Here is a 24,946-nt window from a genome sequence, read left to right as displayed (position 1 = left end):
CCGCATAGGGTCATTCCCTGATTCTGGTAAAATGATACTCATGAAATGGCCCCTGGTGTTTACTTTTTACTGACTCTGAATTGCCTTCCAGACACATCTCTCTCTAGACCAAGGAGATTACATCCCCCAAAGCTGGGGGCTGGCACAACGATACCCCAAATCACTTGGTGGCTATGGTCCCAGCCAGAGGGCTTGGATGAACAGGCAGAGCCAAAGGCTGGTGGACCCCGCTACGAACACTCTACTCGAGGAACTTCCAGCCAAGAGAGAAGGGGACACAGGCAGAGTCCTGGTTCTTGGTGGGCAAAGCAAGGCCCTGGGCAGGGGGGCAGGGGGGAATGGTGCTAACTGGGGCTGCTGCCCCAACCACTGGAGTGGAAATGCCTCAACACGCCCACTGTGTCCCAAGGTCAGAGGCATAACAATTGGGTCTTTGTTACAGAGTTCAAAAGCCTCACTCACCACTCCTCCCAAAGCCAGCTTACAGGATGTACAACACGCCTTCCCTCCCCCACCTCAGCCACCCAGCTTCCTTGAAGTGGGACACCACTGTCCCAAGGATCTGCAGTTTGGTCCTTCTGCTTTCTCCTCTCCACCCACTTAGATTCTCTAGTTAAACTGGTTGTACACTCCAGGCCTCCTGGTTTCTGACAGCAATGGACAGTGTGGGTTTGCATGGTGGACAGAGCACTCCAAGGTCCCTGTGCAGACATCTGCTGCTAAGCAGTGATCTCCACCAAGAATAAAGACACAAAAGTCCTAGAGAAGTCAAAAAGCCACCTCAAGGGAGGCTCTCTACCAGACACCTAGGGCCCTACAGAGTCTCCCAGCCACAGAGTTCAGACCTGGGAGAGGGCTCAGGGAGGTCATTACTCCAGTTCCTGTTTCCAAACAGCCACCAAATTATCTCCATTTTACGGAAGGGATAACTGAGGCCCAGAGGAATTAAGGGATCTGAAGCTACCCAGCCTCAGCCACTGGTGGGGCAGAATCCTGCTTCTAGGGCCAGCAGCTCCCTCAGAGGGGGTATGTGTCAGATTGGACTGCTCTGGGGAGTCAGGCTGCTGGAGCCCCCCTCACACAGCCATCGGGGACTCCTCAGAAGAGGAGGTGCCTCTACACTTTTTCCAGGTGTGCTCTCCCCCATGGCTAGGCAGGGCTTCTAAGCATTCCTAGGGTCCTGAGTGTGGGATGGGAAGGTAGAGGGAGGATGTCTGCCCCTGGGAATCAGTCTCGAGCGTGTGGACTTCCTTTTGGGTGGGGGTCTTCCCCATCCTGGCCAGTGGCTGGTGTGCAGAAACGTGGGGGCTCACTCCTCCTGCTGGGCTATATAGCCGTACTGGTGACACAGGCAGGTGAAATGGCACAAGGCTCCCTAAGCCAGAACTCTATTTCTGAGCAGCCCTGACCCTATGTAGAGAAGTGGGCCCATTTTTCCCCTTGGAGCAAGATCCAGAAACATCTGTCTCAGCTGCTGCCTCCAATTCTACCATCAGAGATCCCTTCCTTTGGCTCTTGAGGTACTCAGGGTTTCCAGAGCCAGGCCCCTGTGACAATGCCTGCTTCCCTGGGGCAGGCATGGGAAGTGGGGCTGGGGAGGTAGGCCTGGTACTGTGACAAAGGCTGAAGACAAAACCTATGCAGGAAAGAGACCAGTGTGGGCACCTGGGGGTGAAAGGCTCACGCCTTAAGCTAGGGGTGTAGCTCCACGGGGTGGGGAATGCCACTGCCAACCACCTTGCCAATGACACCAGGTACAATGACAAAGACTGACCTCTCTGAAGGGTCTGTGAAGACCCCAGACCCAGGAGGGCCAGGAGTCAGACCTGTGCTAGTATCACAGGTCTGTTCTCAAGGGAGCACAGTTCCTGAGCCTCCTGCAGCAGGAAGCTGAGCTCACCTCCCCCAGGAGGCCTGCTGGGATTTCCTCAGCATCTCTACAGCTACTTGCTGCCCATAGGCATAGGAATCGGGGGCCTGGGAATGCCCCCATTCTGTTCTGCTTTTGCCCTGAGGTTACTCACTAACTCACTTCCCCACAGTCCATCTGTGCCTCAGTTACTCTGTCTACAGAGTGAGTACAGTCACCTTTTGGTCGACCTTCCTTTCAGGGTTTAAAATATTGGAAGGGAAGGGAGTAGGACAGGAAAAGGAAAACAGGCCCCTCCCCTCTGGGAGTGTCCAAATACAGCCCAAAGAGGATCCTGTGCAAGGGACCTTCCCTGGCAGCTAACTGAAACCAAAACAAAACACCCTAGGAACCAACTGGAGCCCCAGCAGGATATGGGGAAACCGCTAATGGATGTCCCGGCCCTGCCCCTCAGACAGACCCAGGCCCTCTCTTTTTCCACCTGCAAAGATGTCTGCTGCCAAGGGCACCAAGGCACTTGTGTTCACCTGGTGAGAACCGTGCAACCAGGGGCCCCAGATAGCCATTGGCAGGGCCTGGACGAGACAAAGCCTCAGCTTGCAAGGACAGGGCGACTGCTGTGGGGCCCTCCCTGGCTCCCTTATCCCCTTGCCTGGGCCCTCTTCCCAGGTCCTGGCAGCCTTCAGCTCTGCACGGGCAGTCAGCTCCCCACCCGGACACTAGCCAACCCCCACAGGCCTGGCCTTTCCTCAGACAAGGCGCCAGGGGCCCAAGAACCCTGGCCCCTACAGTGACGTCGTGGCCTGCCTTCCCCACCAGAGAGTCAGCGGCCACAGAGCCCAGTCTTTTTGCCTGGACCCTGGCTTGGACGATGGTGCCAACAGGGGACGCTGCCCTAAGGTGCCCCCGAGCTGGGAGCTACCTTCCCTGTGGCCTCAGTGGGCACGGGGACCCTGAACAGAGGCTGGGAACCTTGCACCGGCGGCTGCCACCCTGCCCTTGCATGCACACAAGCCGGTTAATTTCCCCGAGCTGGAGAGACATTCTTCCACCACCAGGCAAAGTGCTGGCCTGCAGCCCAAACCAACAGGGGAAACTTCAGCCTCCTCGGCCCTCTCCCCACCAGATGGAAATAACGTACAGCTGCAGAGGTGGGGGAGGAGGTAGGAAACAAAACCAGCCAACCGTCAGTCCGTCTGTCTGTCTGTCTGTCCGTCTGTCCGTCCGTCCGTCCCGGGAGCCAGCGCGGCCGTCTGGGCACTCACCGCTCTCGTTCTTCTCGATGACATCCACCACCTCCCCGGCCTGCAGGCTCAGCTCCGAGTTCTCCTGCTTCTTATAGTTGGACACCACCACGTACTGTTCCAGGATCATGGGCTCGGCGTTGGTGTCGGCACCTGGCGAGGGCAGAAAGCACGCGGTGAGCCAGCGGCCGGCCATGGCCCCGCGGCCGGGGCACCCCCTGTCCATCGGCCTCGGGGGAGGCTGTTCCGTCGCCAGCGCCGCTGCCGCTCCGAGGGGCCGCCCGCAGCCAGGGCTCGCAGCTCTCCGGGCCCCAAGGACAGGCCATATAGCAAGGCCCCACACCGGCCCGCTGCGCCGCGGGGACCGGGGGACATGGGGAGCCGGGCCGGAGTGGGGGGGAGGGACAGCCGGGGACGAGCGGAGGCCCTGGAAACTCAGAGGAAGAGCCTGCCGCTGCGATGAGTCAGTCACAGCCCGGCACGAGCAAGCAGCAGGAGAGGCCTGGTGCGGACGTGGTCTCCCCAGACCCCTTGGCCGGCAGGGGCGGGACGGGAGGGCCGCCCATGAGGGCTGAGGCCGAGCCGAGCAGAGCGAGAAAGGCAAGGCAAGGCAAGGCAAGGCAAGGAGGAGGGCTCGTGCCTCTCCCCCAGCCCCTGTGAACCCAGAGAAAAAGAGAGGCAGCGGTCCTCCCCTCGGGAGGGAGAGGGAGCGAGCAGGAGAGAAGTCTCCACAGCCCGGGCCCAGGCGAGAAGTCAAGAGGGTTTGAGGCCGCCAATCACTGGGGTTTACTCGCAACCCTTAAATAGAAACACATGAGACCCATCGAATGAGGAGCCAGGGGTGGAGGCAGGGGAGGGGGAGGAGGGCCGAGACTGTTTACTTGAAACCCAAGAAGAAAGTCCCAGCGCCAGCAGCCGGTGAGCCCAGCCCGCCCCCTGCCAGCTTTTCCTCAAGTTCGGCTCCGTCTGCCCCTCGGCTCACCAAGGCGCTGCCACAGAGCCCAAGGGCCTGGTGCAGACAGACCGGTCTTAGGCCTGCTTCACTCCGGCCACATGCAGACTGATTCAGTCTCCCTCTGTCTTTTAGGGCTGGGCCTTGTGGTCAGGCTCCAGGAAGCCTCCAGCCACCCTTTCTGGCAGTTGAGGGGGTCAAAAGGTGGGGCTCTGCAAAAGGAGGGCAGGCGGGCTGGAGCTCCCAGGAGCAAGCAACTTCTCTGTCCCTCTCAGCCAGCGGACCAGTGCAATATTCATTAAGCAAGCACCAGGCTGAAAGGTGGACAGACTGGGTGCCCGTCTTGGCTTCCTGGCTGTGTGGCAGTGGACATGCTGCTTAAACCTCTCCATGTCTATTTCCATCACCACCACTAGGGGTGGAGGTGCAGATGAAACGCCTAAAACAGGACCTGCCCTGCCAGGAGCTGAGAGGATCCACAAACCAGAGACCTATTGGTTACCTCCTACAGGAAGCCTTCCCAGACCACCCCCAGCCCAAAGGGAATGTCTAGCACACTTTAACTATGTGTCTACCATCCTATATACCTGCCAATCTCCTGGAAGGCTGGGGAATTCACACCACCTGCAAGGCTACAGTAATGGCTGAGCGTCCCTGGGTTCCATATGGTTCCCTGATGCTTTAGCCTACAGCCACATTCGTTACACACCTGAGTCTAACTTGGCAAACGTTCTGTCTCAGGCATGGACACTGTCCCATTTTATCCTTTTCACCTTCCCATTTCACAAAAGACAACCCAGTGGCCCAGAGAGGACAAGACACTTGCCTTAGCTCACACAGCTGCCATGGAGAGAACCAAACAGTGTTTCAGGTTCAAGCCCATCTCTCTTTCCATTACAGAATGGCCGCTGATTTCCATTTCTAGACACCCATTCTTCTAACACAATGATCCTCAACTTGGCCCCACAAAATCGCCCGGGGAGCTTTTAAAGAATACTGATGCCTGGGTCTCACTTCCAGAGGTCCAGCTTTAATTGGTCTGGGGTATTTTTTAGAACCCCCTCCTCTCCCATGGTTCCCGTGCACGGCCAGGGGAGAGAAGCACTGCTTAGACCTTTGGGTCTTTCTATGCAGAAGGCTCCATCCAACCCAGGGCGGGGAGCAATGGAAGGAAAGAAACCCACTACCCCTGGTGGTTTCCTCCCATAGGGTGTGGGCCCTACGGCCCCAGCTCGGCCCTTTGGAGACCAGGAAGGGACCCTGTCCTGCCACATGGATGTGCACATGCACAGCTCCACTAAAGCCAGGATTGTATTTCAGGCAGAAATGCGACCAACAGCTGGGCAGCAGGGCCAACCCATTCTGCACTCAGATGGGGCCAGCCTTTGAGCCTGTCCCTGCCCACCAGGCATGGTGCTGACAGAGGCTCCCTCCCACTGTGCCCCTGGGGGGACACCAGTGCCCCTGTGGCCAAGAGCACTTCTTCAGTGCACCCAACACAAAAAGGGCCAGCCCCTGCCCTGTGAGACACAGGGGCTCCCCTTCCAGTTTCTGGGAAAGAAAAACTCCGATACAAACAGAAAAGAGGAGCTCCCAGAGGCTTAGAGAGCTTCCAAATCCCAAGAGCCCAGATTATACTGACAATTAACAGCAGGCCCTCAGTGCTCACTCACGGTCAGCACTATGCCAAGCACCTGACTGCATCATTTTGCCCTCTCACTGGATCCTCACAACAACCCTATGTGGTAGGATCTGTCAAAGACCCATTTTACACATAGGCAGACTGAGGCTCATGAAGGTAAGCAATTTTCCTGAGGTCACACAGTTGGGACTTGAACCCAAGCTCACCAGACACGGTCTCTTGTGTTCTGAACTTCTCTACCATTTGCCACCTACAGACAGCCACTGATCCTCGGTTTCCAAAGGGACCCTGCCTCACCCTATCTTCACACACCTGGCACAAGGTTGGTGTTTAATGGAGACTGGAGTGTGGGTTCCTCGTTGACTGCTGCTACATCTGTTGGGCAGACCACAGGGTCCATTAGGTAGCAGGCATTCAGCAAGTGTTTGCAAAATGAATGAATGAAACGAACAAATGGGCGGAGATAGGAACAGAGTGATTTAGTGGTTTGTTTTGAGCCAATACAGATAAACCAGGCAAGGCCTCACCTCTGAAATTCAGGGAAGCTAGACAACTATGTAAAGGAAAAAGGGGAGATGGGGAAACAGAGGACAGAGGAGCAAGGAGTGACGAGCTTGTGGCCAGAAGCTGCTAGAGAGGACAAGCAGGGGTGATGGGGAATGGAGAGACTTCAGCTTATTTTAATCCAAGCCAAGGAAATCTGAGGCAAGATTTCAAAGAGGGGAAAAATTCCGCCCCCCTCCCCCCAACCCCTTGGAAAATTGGCCTAAGCTTTCTGAAGACTGACATTTTGGGACACAGGTAGAAAAGTTAAGAGAATGTTCTCCAGGGTTTCCAGAGCACAAGAAGACAGGCGATGGCACTTCCTGGAAGATAGTCCAAAGGCTGTGGGATGGACAGATGGACACAGACACTCTGTGCTCCTGGCTGCTCTCCCCTCCCCCAGCACATGCAGGCTCCCAGCTCACTCTGGCATCTGCCTCTTAGGGTGTTGCCTGCCCAGGGCTGCCTGGGCAGGCATGAGCTGGGAGCAGGTATCCAGATGAGAAACCACTCGGCAGGCGGGCCGGTGGGTGATGTCATCTCACAAAGGCTGCTTTGGATCCCCTCCCAGCCAAGGCCTGGAAAATTGGGGGCTGGAGAAGTCGGCCCAAAGGAGGAGGAAGGGCAGGGGCAGTGGATGGAGGCTCTGGTCTTTAGATGGGAAGGGTTTGACAGAAGCATGGTGAAGGGGTGTACTTCTTCTTCTAGAGAGAGACCCTTTCCCAGGTTGGAAGGGGACTTTGCAACAGTCTCATCCAGGGATGGGCCCCTTGTTATTCAGAGCCCCTAGCTGGATCTGCTAGGGCTCTGGCAGTTCCCTGGAGCCCTGCCCCACACCTGCATTCCTCCTACTACCACCTGGATGGACCCCCCGGCTCTTGCCTGATCCTCGCTGCCAACTTAAACTTCTAAATGAGGCTTTTGCCAAGTCAGTCCTCTGCTCCAACACCTTCAATGGGTCCCTGTTGCCTCCAGAATAAAGGCCAAATTCAAGCTCAGTCTTTCTGACAATTTGAGTCCCCCAAGTTCCCTGACACATAGCTGCCCCCCCGCCCCGGGCCATCCCAGGCAACATTCATGATTCAATACACATGTACTGAGGGCACTGTGTGCCCACCACACTGTTTTATGTAGGGTTTTACTTCCAAGCCTTTGCCTTAGCTGTTCTCCCTGCCTGGAATGCCTTCCCTTCTTCTACCAATTCCAATTCTACCTAACCATCTCTGACCCTCCAGGAGTCACCTGATTTTTCCAGCCGCAGGGTTCACTCCTGTCCTCTGCTGGATTTCTTGTGGGGCACTGTGCCCCAATCAGACTGTGTGCTTTAGACCAGAGTCTCCCTGATGAGAGTACATGCCCAGGACTGGCACTGGCCTCAACTGCCTGAAATTCATGATGTGAAAGCATAAAATTCGAGTCTGAGATCCAGTCCTGCTTTGCCCTTACTAGCTCTGTGACCCTGGGGAAGACACTTAACCTCTCTGAGCTTTAGCTTCCTCATTTGTAAACAGGTACAGTACAAGTACCTACCTCAATGGGCTGTTCTGCGCATGGAATGAGGTGACAAGATTAATGTCCTAAGTAAACTACAGACAGTGTTTATAAAACAAACAGGAAATGGGATATTTGGGGGGAAGCGGGAGGGTTTCAGATTCCCCTGCAGCCTCAGAACCAGCAGGCAGCTCAGGGCAAGGGCCACACGTGCCAGGAAAAGGGTGGCTGCGGTTGTGTCCCTGAAACATGCCTCTGTCCAACCCCACCTCCAGGCAAGCACTGTTTACTTGCCAGCTAGAGACCAGGTCTGAGCCCCCTGGGCCCACTCGGGGGGAGATGCCAGGCTATGCAGCTCGAGGACTCTTACCTACAAGGATCCCCCACATCTGCCCCTTACTGTCTCATGCACTCTCTGACGTTCCAGATGGGGAAACCAAGGCCCAGAGAAAGCTGGCAACTTGCCCAAGACTCCAGCCCTGAACTCCCAGTCTGGCTGGTTTTTCCCAGCCCACACTGCTTCCCCTCAGCTTCTCACTCCAAACAGCTGGGCTCATCCTGAGAAGCCAAGCCCTGTGATAGCCCCCACCCCAGGCTTCCCATGTTGTCCTTGACCCGCTCCCCACCCCCCACCCCCGACGAAACCCTGGCATTCGACCAAAGGTCTCTCTAGCCCCTCACAACGGGTTCCTCCCAGGCTGGACTCAGCCTGCCGGCTCCTCCATAGGCCCCTGGGCGGCCAGGCTATACGTTTCATGAATAAAATGTATAGTTGTGGGCCAAGTGGGTTCTGGCTCACTGGCTCGTGGAGAGGGGAAAAAGGGACAGAAGCCCAGTGATTAGTCAGGCCCAGGCCCTCGTCACAGACAACACTAGAAGGATGGCTGCGAGGAGCGTGGGTCAGGGAAGGGGTCCTCCTGCCTGTTGCCTTTCTCCTCTGGGCCCCTCCCAAAACGTCGACCCCCCCATGTTCTTACCCACAGCTGTGGTGGGGTGGGGCCAAGCCTCTGGCTGACTGACAGTGGGGGCTGGCCCAGCCCCTGTGACCTCTGACCCTTCTGCCTTGTTCCCCAGCTCCCAAGCTTCAATCTCTGCTACATGTTTGGGCAGAATGGGTGTGTGTGTGTGTGTGTGTGTGCGCGTGCACGTGCGTGTGTGTGAGGTAGCACTCTCAGAAATGGAGGGGCTCCTAGAAGACCTTCTGGAATTTCCATCCCTCTGCCCGCCACCATCTTCCTCTAGCAGCTGAGAACCCTGCTGTCTAGGTTTCTCTCCCACTGGCCAGTAAGACCAGGGAAGCCCCTGATCCCCAGCCCAGCTCTGCCTAGGCACAAGGCACAGGCCCAAGTCCCTGAGGCCCAATCCTGGGCCACGAAGCCCAAAGCCTGGCAAGGCCACTGAGGCAGAGGCAGCTCTAAGCTCTGGGGCTCAGAGGCTGCGACAGCAGTCACAGGATTCCCTAACCTGCTGCAGCTCCCCAGTGAGGGCCCCTGGAAACCAGGCTGGGTTGGGGCGGGGAGGGGTTGCTGAGACTTCAGCTCTCTGCCTCAAGGTAACTGCCTGAAGTGGGACTGACCATCTTTGGCTGGCCCACCTCACAGGGATGACCAGCTGAGTTCACGTACAGGATGATGGTAGCCTCACCATCACCTGAGCACCTTCTGTGTGCCAGGCTCCCTGGGAGGGGGCAGTGCATTGCTGAGGGAGGTTAAGTTTACACAGCCAGGACATGGCAGAGCTGGGAACAAACCCGTACCTCTGGGTCCGAAATGCATCTGTTTACACACTGTGCTATGTGGTCATCACCCATCTAAGCCTCCAAGGTTGGACTTGGGGCCTAGAGAGGGTTGTAAGGAAGGCAGCGAGTACGGCTAGCGGAAGAGCAAGAGGGGGCCCAGGGGACGGCCGGCATGCCGACAAAGGGCTGCTACGCATCACAGGGAAGCATGCGGACCGCGGCCGGCGGGCACCGGCTCCCACACGTGCGTGCCCCCGGACACACATGCTCACACACATGCACTCAGGGCAGTACCTGTCACGTCCTTCTTGGGAGACTCAGCCCAGCTGGAGAGCCACACTTCCGAGTCCCCCGAGAGCAAGCAGCAGCAGGAGAGAGAGGAGAATCAGAGGAGGAGAGAGAACCGTTAGGCAGGCAGGAGGTCCACCGGGCAAGTGGCTGCAGGCGCCGCTTTGGGCTGGCGGCGGAAGGCGGGGGAGGGGAGGGGAGTGATTTCCTGGCCCTGGGCTGGCTGCTGGGCGTGGGCCTGAGTGATTACAGAGGCGCTGGGACACAGCCGGCTGGGACGGACGGGGATAATGAGGTGTCTGCCGAAACGCAGGAATCCTCTGGAGCACAGAGAATCCTACACAATCCCCGCCTGGAACTGGGCCCACGGGTTATCACTGCCCTGGAGAAAGCAGCCTGGACCTTTCTCTCTGGCCATGTGGGTGGGTGGCTGGCCGCACAGGGCCTGGTGGCTCCAAGGATCCTCACCAGGCCAGCAGGCTCAGCAGCCTGGACCTGGACCCTCAGACATCAGGGTTGGAGAGTCCAAGGCCAGTCTCCAGTCTTGAGGCCCCACACCACTGAGCTCTGATGTCTTGTCCAGCTCTTGACCCAGCCCTACCCAATGAGGAAGACAGGCCCTGGCAGAATGGAAGGAAGAAGACTCATTTAGAGTCTCACGCCCCAATTCCAACCCAGAAGGCCCGGGACCTTTAGTGACCATCAGAGATGGGGTCTCTATCTCAGGCTCAGACAGTCATGTCTGATCTGGACCTCAGTTTCCTTATCTGTGAAATGAGGTTAGAAGTTATCCTTCTGCCAAGACAGAGGAGTAAAGTCAAAGCGCCTAAAAGGACATATGTAATACGATAACATTATAATGAGGCAGATAGCTCTTAGCCTGATCAACGGTGTGAACCACTCCAGAGTATCAGAGAGTCAACATGTTAAAAGCACTGACAGTCTACCCAGAGTATATAGTGCTTCATTCACTTGACAGTCCCTTGAGGTGGGTATGCATTTTTTGCCCCATTTTACAGGGGAGGAGACTGGCCCAGGTTCCCACAAGCACAGAGTAGCAGAGCCGGAAATGGAACCAGGTCTGGGATCACCCCGGGCTGCTGCTTTCTCTGCTGAACTTCTCGTCGCCTCCGAAAGAGCACAGCGTTGGCTGCAGTGGGGCCAGTAAGAAGCAAACACTGAGATGCGAGTCTGAGAGGCACCCAGTGCTGGCCCGGAGAGCCGCCTGACCCAGTGACAGATAGTAAAGATAATCATAACAGCAGCAAAGGTTCGTGTAGCATTTATTGTATACCAAGAGTCACGCTGAGCCCTGAAATATAGTAACTCCTTTGCTTTCCAGAATAATCCTACAATGGTTAGGTACTCCCTCCAGTTTGCAGATGAAGAAAATTAACCAGAGAGGTTAAGTAACTTGCCCAAGGTCGCACAGCTAGTACGGTGTCCACCTGGTGTGGGGCTACAGACTCCAGGTGATCAGTTGATGCTAGTCATAAATTAAAGCACCTAATTCCCCCTTACTCAGCAAGTCACTTCCTGCTCTCATTGTAAACCAGCAGTGAGGGGCTCTGGTAGAGGGGTTTAGTGACTCCGGAGTCTGACTGTGCAGATTCTCCCCTTGGAGAGACTTACTTAACCTCCTTGAACCTGTTCCCTCCCTTGTAAAAACTGACACAGATGATATATTTACTTTCTAGGTTGCTACCAGGGTTAAATGACGTAATACGCAAAAAGTGCTCAGCGTAGTGCCTACTACAGTCAGTGCTCAACGACGGTTAGCTACCATCGGCAACATCTCCCAGAAGCTTCGTTCAAACCAACCTTAGGGCACCAGGAAAACCCTACTGGAGTCACAAGGACGAGAACCAGACGGTGTTCGATACTGGATGTGCCAAGAAGACGCTAGCACCCAGTCAGAGATGCCTTCCCATTGACACCCCCAAACACGAGGTCAGCTGGAATCGGGGGTGGAAGGCTCTGGAAGACTGCACCCCAAAGACAAACATTCCACGGCCAGAGTCTCTCACCTGGACTCGCAGCCAGAAGCTTCCTGGGTGGCAGGAGCTATGCGGGCCCGACTTTCATGCCCGGGTAGGGCTGACACAAGGTAGGCACACCTCTGAGGCTTGAAGCTGGTGTGGCCTGAACTCCAAATGGGGAGGGCCTCATTACCTGGTGCCACGCCTTGCTGGGGCTCTAACTCCCTTTTGCTGTACCCCAAATGCGGCCCAGTGGTCTGCCACCCAGCAAGGCCATCCTCACCACCCCGCAGGCCCAGCACCAGGCCCACTCCAGCCCCATCTGGCCCCACTCAGCCCTGTGCCAACCCAGCTAAGAGGGTCCACATCTCTACCCATCTCTGCTGCACTTGTTACTTGTACACCTTCCATTCTGGCTTCTTTTGGGCTGTCAGAAGGAAAACTTTCGGGAAATGTTAACCTCTTTCAGTGAGCCAAGGGCAATTATTTGGCTCAGGCCTTGAGAACCCAGGAAGGCTCGTTTTGCTAGAACGGGGGTTAACACTCTTCCTGTAAAGGGCCAGAGTCAATATTTTAGGCTTTGTGGGCCATGTGGTCTCTGTCAAGATTACTCACCTTTGCTGTTACAGCACAAAAGCAGCCCCTGACAGTCTGTAGAAGACTGAATGGGCTGTGTGCCAATAAAACTTTACTTAAAAACGACATGGCGGGCTGGGCTTGGCCTGTGAGCAGTGATGTGCCAACACACATGCTAGAAGATGAGGGGAGCTGCTGCTGTCCTCGTCAATGGCAGGGGGCACCCCCAAACCCTGGGCGGGAGAAGTGGGGGCTCTTGGCCCACCTAAACTACATGCACATAAGGTCTCTGCTGCTTGGGTAATTTTTTCAGTAATCGTCTTGAAGGGTCTGATGCCCTTCCAGGCCCTTGGGGTTTGGGCATTTGGGCAGGGAGTGGGGAGCAGACAGGAAAAGATCCCTCAGCCTCTGGAAACTGAGCCCCACTGCTAAGTGTGGAACAACCCAAGCTCATGCCCACCCCCAGCACCCCCCAGAAGCAGGCCTTCCCTTTGCTCTCCAAAGGAAAATGGGAAATGGACCAGAAACAAGCCTGTCTTTTTAAAAACATGATTTATTTCCCAGTCCCCTGGATCTGCAAAATTAATCCAGTTCCGCTGCTCCCACCCCAAATCTCTCCCCACTTTGGAGTGCCTTGTCTCCAGCCCACCCGAGCAAGCCCTCTCCCAGGGTGGGAAGGACACCCCCCCCCCACCCCACCCCCGCCTCCTTACAATGAACAGAGGAGACTCCAGCCAGGAGGCAGACAAGGCTGCTGGCTCAGGGCTGGGAAAGCAGAGACAGAGGGATGGGATGAGGGAGCAAGGGGCAGGCACAGCCAAGTGAGCAGCTGTGACCGACACAAACCAACCGCTTCCTGCCCTCCCACTGTCTCTCCCTCCCTCTCCCCTGGTGACAGAACCAAGGGCCTTACAGGGCAGGGTCAGGGGCGGTGGAAAGTGAGTGGCGCCAGACTGGGAATCTGCACAACTGGTTTTGCTGAGAATCAGCTCTGTGACCTTGAGCAAGTGGCTTGACTTCTCTGGGCCTCAACGCTTACAGCTGTAAAATCAAGCATTTGGGCCTGGCGATATCCAAGGCACTTGTGTGATGTTCTAGACTCTTCTAGCAGAAACCTGTTAGTCTCCATGATGCAACTGCTCCACAGCTGAAACGAATCTTTCTAGAGAAACCGACCACCTTTCCAGGGAAAACCACTTAAACACTCAATATATGGAAACTCAAGGGAAAAAAGCAACTAATTCAAGAAACAAAAAGGCAGAGAACAGAAACAAGAATTCTTTTAAGATCTTGGTTCTTGCTTACCCTGCCACTCAGCTCACTGATCCTGGGGCAGTGGGCCTATCTCTGGGCCTCTTTTCCTCATCTTCTTTGTAGGGTTGTTTTGAGAGTGAAATGACCTAATGCCTGTGAAAGGTTTTGGAGGGGTAGGAACAAGGCCCTTGGGGCAGAGCAGGAGTGGGTGATGGGGACAAGCTGGTGACTAAAGCAGTGTGAGCCTGGGAGGCAGGAGGTGGGGAGACAGGGTCGCTCCCTCGGCCATCCCATAATGCTCCCAGATCAGCAAGAATCCAGGCCCTGAGAAAACCAGGTGCCTGCAGGTCCTGGCCAAATGCGGTGACCCAAGGACACTTCTTAGATACTGAACCTACTTCTTGTCAGGTCCAGGTGATTGTGAGAAACCAAAGAACAACAGCACAGGTGCCCCTGACTTGAAGGAAGCTCTCCCCCCATCCCCCGCCCCAAACACACACGGGCCCAAGTACTGCATAAACACACACCTGGATAGAGTGAAGTTAGGAAAGTGACGGGTTCCTAGCACGGTTAACCTTGAGTAACTCCAGAGCAGTGAGAAGTGGGTTCAATTTGCCCAAATTGAGTCTCAAACCATTGTTTCCAGGAATCCTTCCCTGGTGTAAAGCGAGTCCCACCCATCCAAGCTAATTAATCCAGAGTGGGCTGTGAGCCCAGGTGGGAGAGACAGGAGAGCAGCCAGCAACCCAAACTCCTCAGGGAGGGAGAGCCAGCCAAGGGCAGGGTCACCCACTGCATCAGCATCCACAGCCCTCCACTGAGAGGGGAGGAGAAGCAGGGACCCCACCAGGGGCCTCGAATGGAATGAGCATCCCTGTCCTTTTTTTATTTTTTTTTTAATGTTTATTTATTTTTGAGAGAGACAGAGCATGAGCAGGGGAGGGGCAGAGAGAGGGAGACACAGAATTCGAAGCAAGCTCCAGGCTCTAAGCTGTCAGCATAGAGCACGACGCAGGGCTTGAACCCACAAACCGTGAGATCATGACCTGAGCCGAAGCCGGCTGCTCAACCGACTGAGCCACCCAGGTGCGCCCCCGTCCTTTTATTCTTCGGCAGTCAGTGCGCTTGAGCCCTCCAGACCCCTCCCTCTTCTGGAGTTCTGCTGCTGTTCTTCCCTCACTGCAGCCTTCAACTGGGTTCTAACATCAGCTGCAGCCCAGTCTTTCCTCCCCTTTTATACAACCAAACTTTGCACAGAGCTGGATTTCTTGGGTTTCCTAGAGGCTCCGTGTTTCTTTTCCTTTTTGACTAAGCCACCGGGAAGCTCAACCACTGCTTTCAGGCCATCAGCTAACCAGGGCCCAAGAGCGGCTCACTCTGCCACCGAACAGTAGTAGTGGGAGATGCTACCTTTCCAGGAGCGAACCCACCCCTTTGTTGGAGGCCAGGCGCTGTCTGCTCACAGGCATGGAAGAGCTCAGATCTTTACAACCGCCCTCCAGGGCTAACAGTCCTTCACAAAAAAGGCTTCCTTTACAAAATGAAGTCGTTTTGGCCTCTGTGATATCTCCACTTTAGGGGGCCTGAAATAGGTTGCTGTGCTCCAAGCAGCAGAAACCAAGGCACTACGGTGAAAGCGATAGGAATGCCGTCTGGAAACAAGCACGGCATGAATTAAGACGGCTAAGAAAGAAAACGGCAATAGTTCAAATGTGAATAGCAATCCAAAGCTACGTGGGTGTGAGTTTGGAAGTGTACAGTTGTAAGGTGTGTGAGCTCCTGCTCACATGGTCAGCTCCAGGACTGGATCCTGGGTGAGCGGCAGCATAAAAAAAAATCATGCCCCTGGACTGGAGCAGTGAGGGGTCATGCGACAGACAGCTCAGACCCCTGGCCCTGCCTCCTACTCTCCCAGCCTCCAAACTGGGGCTAGCTTCAGGTGCATGTGATCCAGGGTGTCCCACAGGGCCCCATGCTTAGAAGGGACCCTAAGAACTCTGAGCTGAACAAACAGAAATACTCAAGAATAAATTTAGTAGGGCTGGATTTCTGACGCGTATCATCTTGAAGACAGAAGGCAAATGCTAAATGGGAAGACTGGCCATTGTCTGTCTCCAGGTCCCTTCCCCACCAACATCTCTAGCTTCCTGGTGGTATTCCAAAGGCTAGAAGAAGCATGTGGGGACTTAGGACCAGAGAGGGAAAGAAATTTGTCTAAGAACACACAGCAAGTGAGTGGCAGGGCTGGGGGCTAGAGAAATCTTACCAGTTCCCACTCTCTAACACTCATGCTAGGCACTGGCTAGACATTTTCTGAGCACTAATTTAATCCTCACAGCAATCTGTAACTTACAGATGCAAAATGTGAGGTTCTTCCCAAGGGCCCACAGCAAGACTTGAGCCAGACTCGAGCCCAGGCAGGCTGGCTGGGAACTGGGAACAAAGCGGCCTAAAACAGGGGACTTCATTCTCTGGATTCTCCCCAGCCATTGGCCAATGGCTCATTATTTCTGTTGGGCTTTCCTTTGCACATGCAGCCATTATTCCTATTCATTTTGGTCTCAATCAGAAGGGGTCTGCCTCCTTCTCCAGGAGTTGTCTTTCCCAGAATCCAGAGTCTGCGTGGGGGCAGCCCAACCCAGGGCAGGAATGTACTACTGGCCCACAGGCCGCTGAACTATGCAGTCAGAGAACAGTCAGTTTCCCTCCTCAGGTGGGGAACGGGGTAGGGTGGGGGCCAGGCTGGACCTGGAGCCATTCCACAGTCCCTCAGGGACTAAGTCCAAGGGCGCCCGCCTAGGCCACGTCTGGGGCCAGCAGAGACAGCCCAGCCCTAGTGTGTGTGGGCAGAGGGGCCACAGATGCCTCTGGGAGGTGGTGGCGGTGGGGAGGGCTGCCCCTCCATCCTGTTGAAAAGACCCAAAGCGTCCTGGTGAAAGACAGGTGCCGTGGTTAGTCAGAAGAGCCGTGGGTGGACAGAGGGGTGCTGGGGTGGGGGGGAGGCTGGCGGGGTTCTGAGCCCCACTCCCAGCAGCTGCTGCTTGACCCCACGGCATCCCCTTGGGTTGCGGTCTCCCCCTCAGTTCTCAGGTTCTCACCTCTCCCCATGCTGGGGTGGTGGTGTGCAGAAAAGAGACAAACTTAACACTGTTCAGAGTTCCAGGATCCCAGCCACCTCCCCACTCCCTGGGGTGGTCTGCCTTGGTGGTCCTCTCCCACCTACTGGGATATCCCCCTCCCGTTGCCCCACCCACCGGCTCCCCCAGCCAAAGCCAGGATCTGTGAGGATGAGGCGGGAGCAGAGACAAGGGCCAGCAGTGCAGGATGAGGTGAGCAGCTGCTGGTTCCCAGCCCCCCAGCCCTGGAGCCCGTCTGTCTCCCTGGCTCAGTCTCCATAAGAGCCATGAGTGAGTAATGGAGATCAGCAGCAAGGGACTCAGGACCAATATTCCCAGGGCTACAAAAAGTGCAATGTCTTGTTTCCTCCAGACTGGACTCTTGCTTTCAGATGATCAGGTTATTAGGTTTTTTTTTAACGTTTATTCATTTTTGAGAGAGAGAGAGAGCAGGGGAGGGGCAGAGAGAGAGAAGGAGACACAGAATCCGAAGCAGGCTCCAGGCTCCAGGCTCCGAGCTGTCGGCACAGAGCCCAACGCGGGACTCAAACTCACAGACTGCAAGATCGTGACCTGAGCTGAAGTTGGACGCTTAACTGACTGAACCACCCAGGTGCCCCAACTGCTGACTATTTAATGAGCATCTGTCACGCGCACAGTAGGGCGCCCTTGGCTATGACAAACCGACTCTCCACCATCTGTCTCCAAGCTTGGGGGGGCACAGGGGCACGAATATTTACCCAGGCATTCCTGTCTGCATCAGGAGTCATGTGGGTTGGGGAGGGAGGCAGTGTAGCTGCCTGGCACTGCCAGGGCTGCCCTTCAAGTGTCTCCTCATTCCCTGAGGCTGCAGAGAGCCAAGTGCAGGGCAGGCGGAGGCCAGACACAGCAGGGTGCACCCCAGGTGGAGGTCTGTGGGGGGTGATGCAGCAGGAAAGAGTCCTGAAGGCCTCACATCTATAATGAGAACCCCCTCTGGGGTAAGACTCACAAGGCTGCAGCTGACATGTGGCTGGACACTGCCATCGACTGCAGCGGGACATGGGTGGGGATGAGGGGCTGGGGGCCAAGGCAGAGTTGACGCCTGAACTGAGACTGAGGATAACCCACTTTCCAAGGGGTGCCAGCCTCCCTCATCTTGCCCTGGGAAGGATCTCTGTAATGTTCACTGACCGTGTCAGCTGGCTCCAGAATATCTGCCCAGTGCTACGGTCCTAGCAAGTATCTGGCACACAGTAGGTGCTTAACCACAATTTGTTATGAGTCTCTCCAATCACATCTGAAGTTCCTTCAGGCTCTTATCCTGGTCAGCATCCTTGCAGCACCCTGAACACTGTAGGTAGTGCCAGTAAGTCTTGAGTGGCTGATGGAAGGGTGCACACTCACTGCACTCAGTCCCAAGGGCTTTGTGGGGAAACGGAGGCCCAGCTTACCTCACTGATCTGCGGTCTTCTTGGCACCCAGGGCCCTGCATATTCTCTAGTCCAGGTTTTGCCTTCTGAGCCACAAATAGGCCTTCTCAAGACCCTGAGCCTAGCTCGTGCTAGGCAGAGAGGCTCATGGAAAGGCGTCCCCTCACTCCACCTCCCCCAGGCCCGGCAGAACATCCCTAAAAGGCTCTGGTCCAGCATCTGCTGTAAAGCCCTTCAAAGAGATTATTTTAAAAATGTATCCATAACCAATATGGTCTATGGCAAGATGGATGTTGCAGGAAACAGGCGTCTGAGCAAGAATTGGCTTATCTATAATGTCTGCTGGGAGCAGGCTCAGCAGGGCTTGGAGCAGCCCCCCACGGTATGTGCCAGGAACCCCTGGGCCTCTCCTCACCCCCATCTGTCTCGTGCTCTGCATGGGTCTGGACCAATCCCCCGAGCTCTCAGATGCCACGTCAACAGAGCAATGTGTGCATACGCGCGTGCGTGGATGTGTGTGCCTGTGTGCCTGCGCACACATCACTGCTTGGGAAATCCCCACATCTGGCTCACACGTGACCAGGCTATTCCCAGAAGGCACAACTGGGAGGGCCAAGAGGACAGCGGTCAGGAGTGTGTGAGCTCTCCGGGGAGCACAGAGTTAACCCTTTGGCATCAGAGCTCAGGATCTGTGCTGAACGCTGACCTTCTACCCCCAGGGAAAGTCAGGAAGGAGATCGGTGCTCAGAGGGCCCTGTCCTGGCTCATTATGGAAGTGTGGGAAAACGGGACCATCCTCTGGGTCCCCCTGGTCTTCACTTGTGGTATGAAAGGGCTGCTCTTTCTCTGTCCTGTCAGTCATGGGCAATCACCAAACCGCCAGGGGGACTCGCTGGCTGGATATTCCTTCCCCAGTGGAGATGTCAGTCGGATATTTGGTGCCGGGCACCCGGCTAGGGCAGGCATGGCCCTGGAACTGTATGGAATCCAGATTCATGCTCCTTTCACAGGCAAGGACATGTGTCCCCCAGGGGGCAGCTGGAAGCTAGAGTCCTCCTGATAAGGAAAGGGTCAGAGGAGGCTCTTAGGGCAAATTCTCCCCAGCCCAGGGAAAAGGACTAATTTTATAACTGGAACTTTTTAAGCTTCAACAACTTTAGCAAGTGAGCGGCCATTTGCAACAGCATCTCTGAAGTAGCACCACCCAGTAGGCACTGCGGGCACGTGGATGACAGAAGACGTGGCTCTGCTGATGCCGAGGCTGGCCAGATGTCCTCTGTGCGGCCTCTCTCCCTCTTTTCCAGGCTGACTCATTTACAAACCTCAGAGAACCCGGGGTGGAAAGCCTTGCTCGGCACCCCCAGGCAGGGCTGTGTGCCTCCCAAGGGGAGGCTCCCTCTCACTCTGTCCCACCTCTATCACAGCGCTTGGATGTTGTATCAGAACTGCTCTTTACTCTCCTACCTCCTGCACCCAACTGACAGTCCTGAGGACAAGGACCTCATCCTATCCATCTTGCTATCCCCTGACTTCTACTGCAGGGCCTGGGAGAGAGGTGCTCAGGTGTTCGTGGGAGAAATCTACAAGGCAGCCGTGGCAGAGCCAGTGAGGTCTGCTATGGGTATGGCAGGAACCATCTCATCCTAGCTGGGAAGTCTAGGACCAGCATCCACTCAGAAACCTACTTCCTATCAATTTAGCCTTTAAGGGCTCTCCCCCTACCCAGGGGAGAGCTGCCACTGGTGACTAAGCTGTGCACTTAGAGCAGAGAGCAACCGAGGTCATGGAAGCAGCTTAGGAAAGAGCCCTCCTTCATCACAACCCTGTGATCAAATGCAAGTGCGAACGGATGAAGGGCTCTTGGCATTAAAAGGCTCCAGGGAGGGATGGTGCAGGGCAGGGGAGCTGACAGACCAGAAGAACTTGTCCCATTCTGAAAGATCTGCCGCAAGGGGTGTGAAAATCTGCATGTTTGCAAGCTTTCCCCAGGGGGCCACCACCAATGCACAAAAGACAGTCTTAGTTTGGTCTCTTGTCATTGGTCTGTTATCACAGCTTTGTAAGGACCTCACCCTCCTGCCGGAAACAGTTAGGCACCCAATCCTGACCCGGATCCAACACTCCAGCCCCCAGACACCAATGGGGTCTCCTACAATGCTGCACCCATTAGCGAGAAGCAGTGTCAGGGGGAAGGATCGCCAGGAGGTGACCACTCTTCCTTCTGAGCACAAGGAAGTTAAGGGGAGGGGAGGGGAGGGGAGGGGAGGGGAGGGGAGGGGAGGGGAGGGAAGAGAAGAGACTTTGACACCACCTGGTTTCCTCCCTCAGTGCACAACTCCAGTTCTAACATTAGCAAATACATCTTCATACCTTCATATGATGTTCATACATCAACATACCAGGGCATGTTGTGGCAATGACTAGATCCAGGGGCAAAGCAGAGAGAGTCAGGGAAAAACACTTTGTTCCCCCCTGCAAACGTCTAATTTTTACTGAAACTTTGGAAAATTTTCCTTTGTCTTCACATTTCAGAACTGACCAATTATAAAAATGCCACGAGCCAACAAAGTTACACATGCCACATTTCTGTTTCTAAACAAAGTAACTTTAGATCAGAAAAAGGTGCTAAAACAATAAGTAATGCACATTTCCCCCAAATCTTTGTTTTTCCACTGGCTTCATCATTACTGGAAATGCTGCCTCTTTTGTCACATGTCTATAAACCAAAAGCCGAAGCGAGGAGCACATTATTTTCTGGCTGACGGCTATGGTGGGAAGCATTTCTCTGCTGGACCACAACGTGGGTGTTTCCTACCCCCAAGAAGACAACCTTGTGGAAATAAAAGGCAGACGGAGTCTCGTCACTGCCTCCTGATGAGGCCAGGAGGGAATTCAGGGCTTGGGCAGGCCCCTTAGCCATTCTCCCAGCCCTGACTGCTGGGCCACGGTTCTCTGTCCTCGGACGGGTCCCCCTTTCCCTTGGTGGCCCACCCTCTGCCCCAACTTGGTAGACAACTGAGTGCATCTTCCAGGCGCAGCCCCGTCCAGTCACAGTGCACCACGAGGACACCAATGCTTGTGCAGACTCAATGCCTGTCTACCCCCAACACTGCCATCAACCCACGAGGATGACCCATCTCAAATTCAACTCTGGCTCGATCTCAGAATCCCCGGAGAGCCCATCAAACCTGCACATTCCCAGGCACCACCCCTGGAGATGCTGACTCAGCAGATCTGGACAGGGCCTGGGGACTGGTACTTCAATGAGCAGGCCAAGGACTCTGAGGCACACCTCCGGCCTTTGTACGTGCTGTTCGTTTGCAGACCGTCTTCCTGCTTTCCTGGTAGAGGAAGCTGGGAGACAAGAGCGAGGGGCAGAGAGAACAGCAGGGCAGAGGGAATCAAAGCTAGCAGGGGGGTGAGGCAGGTGACGCCAGGAGCCCTCCACGTGTGCCCGCCTAACTATGCTTCATGTCCGGGCCAGTGGGGCAGCAGGGCCACGCTGACTCTGGATGGGGGAGTGGCGGCACAGACACACGTGAGCAGCGTGTTCACTTTCTCCATCCCATCACTGCCACATGGGTTGGCTGTGGGGCTGCCAGATCAATCAGCCTCCTTTCATTTACAATTAGTTGGCTTTGAACTCCAGGGTTGACATCAGGCGGAGGACCCGGAGCCATGAAAATAAGAATTGTTTAAAAACACCAGCCCGGGTGAGATGTGCCAGAAGGCGATGCCTTCAGGAGACACGTTCACTTTTGGAACAGTCCACTGGAGGGTGCCAGGAATATCTTGGCCGTGTTCTCCGAGCAGCCTGGGCCTTTCTCACTGAGGATGGGTGGCTCGGGCAGACCAGAAAGCCTTGGAAATTGCTTTCAAAAGTCTTGCTGATGTAGCCTCCAAGGCTTCCTTTCCAGACTCCTCTCCTGTTCTCTCCTTCCCCAGCCCTCTTTCCACTCCTGTCAGGCTCGACACCTCTCCTTCCCTCAAATTCTTCACCCTGATTCCAGCCTCTTAAGGCCTTGCTCATGCCCAGCCCTCCCACCAGAGGCACCTGCCCACCCCTCTGCTCATCTCTGGCCTCTCTTATCTTGTCTAGCCCTGCCCCCTTCTAGTTGACTCCCACAGCTTGTGGATCACAACCTATGCTGTCTTGCATTCACTGATGAGTCCCTGACAATATCCGCCTTCCTCAGCTGAACCGTGAGCTCCCATGGGGCCTGGGGCCAGGGACCAGCAATCGCTTAAGAGAAATGAAAGCCTCAAGGAAAGCTGCTGCTGTCTGCTGTGACTCTGTCCCTCTTCCTGAGCGGCTGGTGAGCAGATCAGGCCCCAGCCTTGCTCTTTGCCCTACGGGGATCTTCCTCTGGGGGGAGGACAGCCCCAGAGGCCTCACAGACCCACTTTCTCTGCTTTATAATGTCCCTGCTCACACCTCTGCCTAGTTCCAGGGCTTGGTGGCAGTGTGAGACCAGCAGACCAGTTCTGCCCACTCCCACCTTGGACAGACAGCAGCCCCTCTTAGATGCTTCCTCTACAGGAGGCGGGTAGATAAACTTTTCATAGTAGCCAATATTATGCTTTAAGCAAATCTACTTCATTAAAAACCAAATTCATACAAAAACAAATGAGGAGTATATTAGTCACACCCTGTAAAAAAAACCCCTTTCCCCTTGTGGCCAGTAAGTTCCCTCTAGATACCTCAGGCATATTCTCTTGGGGCAGCCCCCATCCCAGTCTGCTAGAGGCCTTCAGAGCCCAAGTCCTGGTCACCTGTGGATCCCTTGGGTCTTTGTTCAAGATGGAACAGACTTCAGTGGAAGAGGTTTGGATCAGGAGGGCCCGATTCAAATCCTGTGTCTACCTGGCTAGGTGACCGTGGGCAAGGTCCTTAACCTACCTCTGCTGGTCTATAAAATGAGGACAAGACCACCTGTCCAGGCTGTTACAAGATTTACCAGCAATTATGAGATGGTGCACACCCCACCTTCTCCCATATGACGGGGAGGGGTTCCTTCTGGAGGAGGGAAAACAGCAAGGCCAGTGGTCCCTCCTGTTTGACAGCTGGATACCAGTGGTGCTGCTTCCTATTCACAATAAAAATGGCTTGGGCGCCTGGGTGGCTCAGTCTATTAAGCCGACTTTGGCTCAGGTCATGGTCTCACAGTTTGTGAGTTTGGGACCAGCATTGGGCTCTGCGCTGACAGCTGGAGCCTGGAGTCTGCTTTGGATTCTGTGTCTCCTTCTTTCTCTGCCCTCCCCCGCTCATGCTCTGTCTGTCTGTCTCTCTCTCTCTCCTTCAAAAATAAACATTAAAAATTTTTTTCTTTAAATGGCTTAACCCTCAGTGAGTGTTGACTGCGAGAAGCACGGTCTGTGGAGTTAACATTTCATATGTAGTAGTTGTATTCAAGCCACAGACAATTGGATGAAGTGCTATCATCATTCCCATTTCACAGACTAGGAAACTGAGGCACAGGGAAGTTAAGGACTTGCTTAAGACCACACAGCTGACAGAGTTGGGACATGAAGCTACACATTCTGGTTCCAGAATCCATGTTCTTAACTGTACAGAATACTCAGCAATGGCGGGGTCTAGGTTCTGTCTCCTCTGAGGCCAGGCCTAGGGCTTGGAAAAGGAAAATACATGTTTCAAGTGGGTCTTTTAACTCGTGGATCAAAGGTAAGACCAACTTCTCACCTCCTTTCAGGATCTATCAAAACTCAAAACAATAACAGTGGCAGCCGCTCTCTTTGGGAGTTTGCTTCGGGCCAGGACCTCTGCTACGATGATCCTTACATTTAATGAGAAAGACGCTATTTTATCCCCCATATTCACTATAGGGCATGAGGATCTGAGGTTAAGCAACTTGCTAGCCACAGAGCAAACACATGGCATGGCTGGGGTTCAAACCCCATACGTCTGACCCCCAAACCTAAACTCTTAACTTCAAGCAACATGCTTCTATGCAATGACCCCAGAGTAACACTGACATCATTAACTTTGCCCAATAATGCAGATTTTATATCAGTAAAATGGAAGTCGGACTGAACTTGCCACATTTCCAAGGAAAAGTATAAAGTAAACAGGATTTCAGGAGGAATATCAACACGTGCCCAAAAGAACAAACTTGAAACACTCTTGAGTAACCTCGTTTGCGTTTAAAGTAGCTGCAGGCCCTCTGCCTAGCAAGCATCCCCAATGCCGGGCCAAGAGGAAACCACAGGATCCATGGCCGCCTGCCCCCCCTGGTGGTGAAACTCAGATCACCGCAGCCGGGCTGTGGAGAAATGCAGCTTCCAGAAATGGGAGGGGAGCATTGGATCTTTTTCAGGTCTGAGAGGACCCTCTGCTCTGGGGAGCCTGCTCCAGCCCCCTCTCAGCTCCTGCAGGAAGCCAAGCACGACCACGAGCCACAGGCCCTCCCTACCCACCAGGCACAAAGCCCTTCACTGCACCACCTCCTTGACCTCTGCACAAAGCCCTTCACTGCACCACCTCCTCTGCACTCTGGGACAGGAGACTGCTCTGACAACCCCTTCACTTTACAGGTGTGACAGCCAGTTTTATGTGTCAACCTGGCTAGGCTACAGTTCCCAGTTATCCCACCACACAGGACTCTAGGTGTTTCTGGGGAAGGTGTTTTGCAGATGTGACAAAGTTCATCTAGGTGGCTCAGTCGGTTGAGCGTCCGACTTTGGCTCTCAGGTCATGATCTCAGGGTTCATGAATTTGAGCCCCACATCGGGCTCTGTGCTGACAGCTCAGAGCCTGGAGCCTGCTTCAGATTCTGTGTCTTCCCCTCTCTCTGCCCCTCCCCTGCTCACACTTGGTCTCTCT

The 24,946-nt window shown here is 54.9% G+C and overlaps 1 protein-coding gene across 6 annotated transcripts in view; it reads right to left on the bottom strand.

Annotated features, from left to right (window-relative positions):
• SH3PXD2A (SH3 and PX domains 2A) overlaps positions 1-24,946 on the bottom strand; it is a 243,018-nt gene that overhangs the window by 55,064 nt on the left and 163,008 nt on the right. For 4 of the 6 annotated variants that reach the window (XM_060641592.3, XM_060641590.3, XM_060641594.3 and 1 more), the window contains 2 exons: positions 9,775-9,819; positions 3,136-3,267 (listed from right to left, as the gene is read on the bottom strand). In XM_060641592.3, coding sequence (XP_060497575.3) covers positions 3,136-3,267; positions 9,775-9,819 — 177 coding nt within the window. The remainder of the gene's footprint in view (positions 1-3,135; positions 3,268-9,774; positions 9,820-24,946) is intronic. The other 2 variants (XM_060641591.3, XM_060641596.3) reach the window with 1 other exon arrangement.

This window comes from Panthera onca, chromosome D2, assembly GCF_046562875.1.
Source record: "Panthera onca isolate mPanOnc1 chromosome D2, mPanOnc1 haplotype 2, whole genome shotgun sequence".
Classification (NCBI taxonomy): domain Eukaryota; kingdom Metazoa; phylum Chordata; class Mammalia; order Carnivora; family Felidae; genus Panthera; species Panthera onca.
Note: the sequence above shows the minus strand (reverse complement) of the source record. Positions and strands in the feature narration are given on the sequence as shown.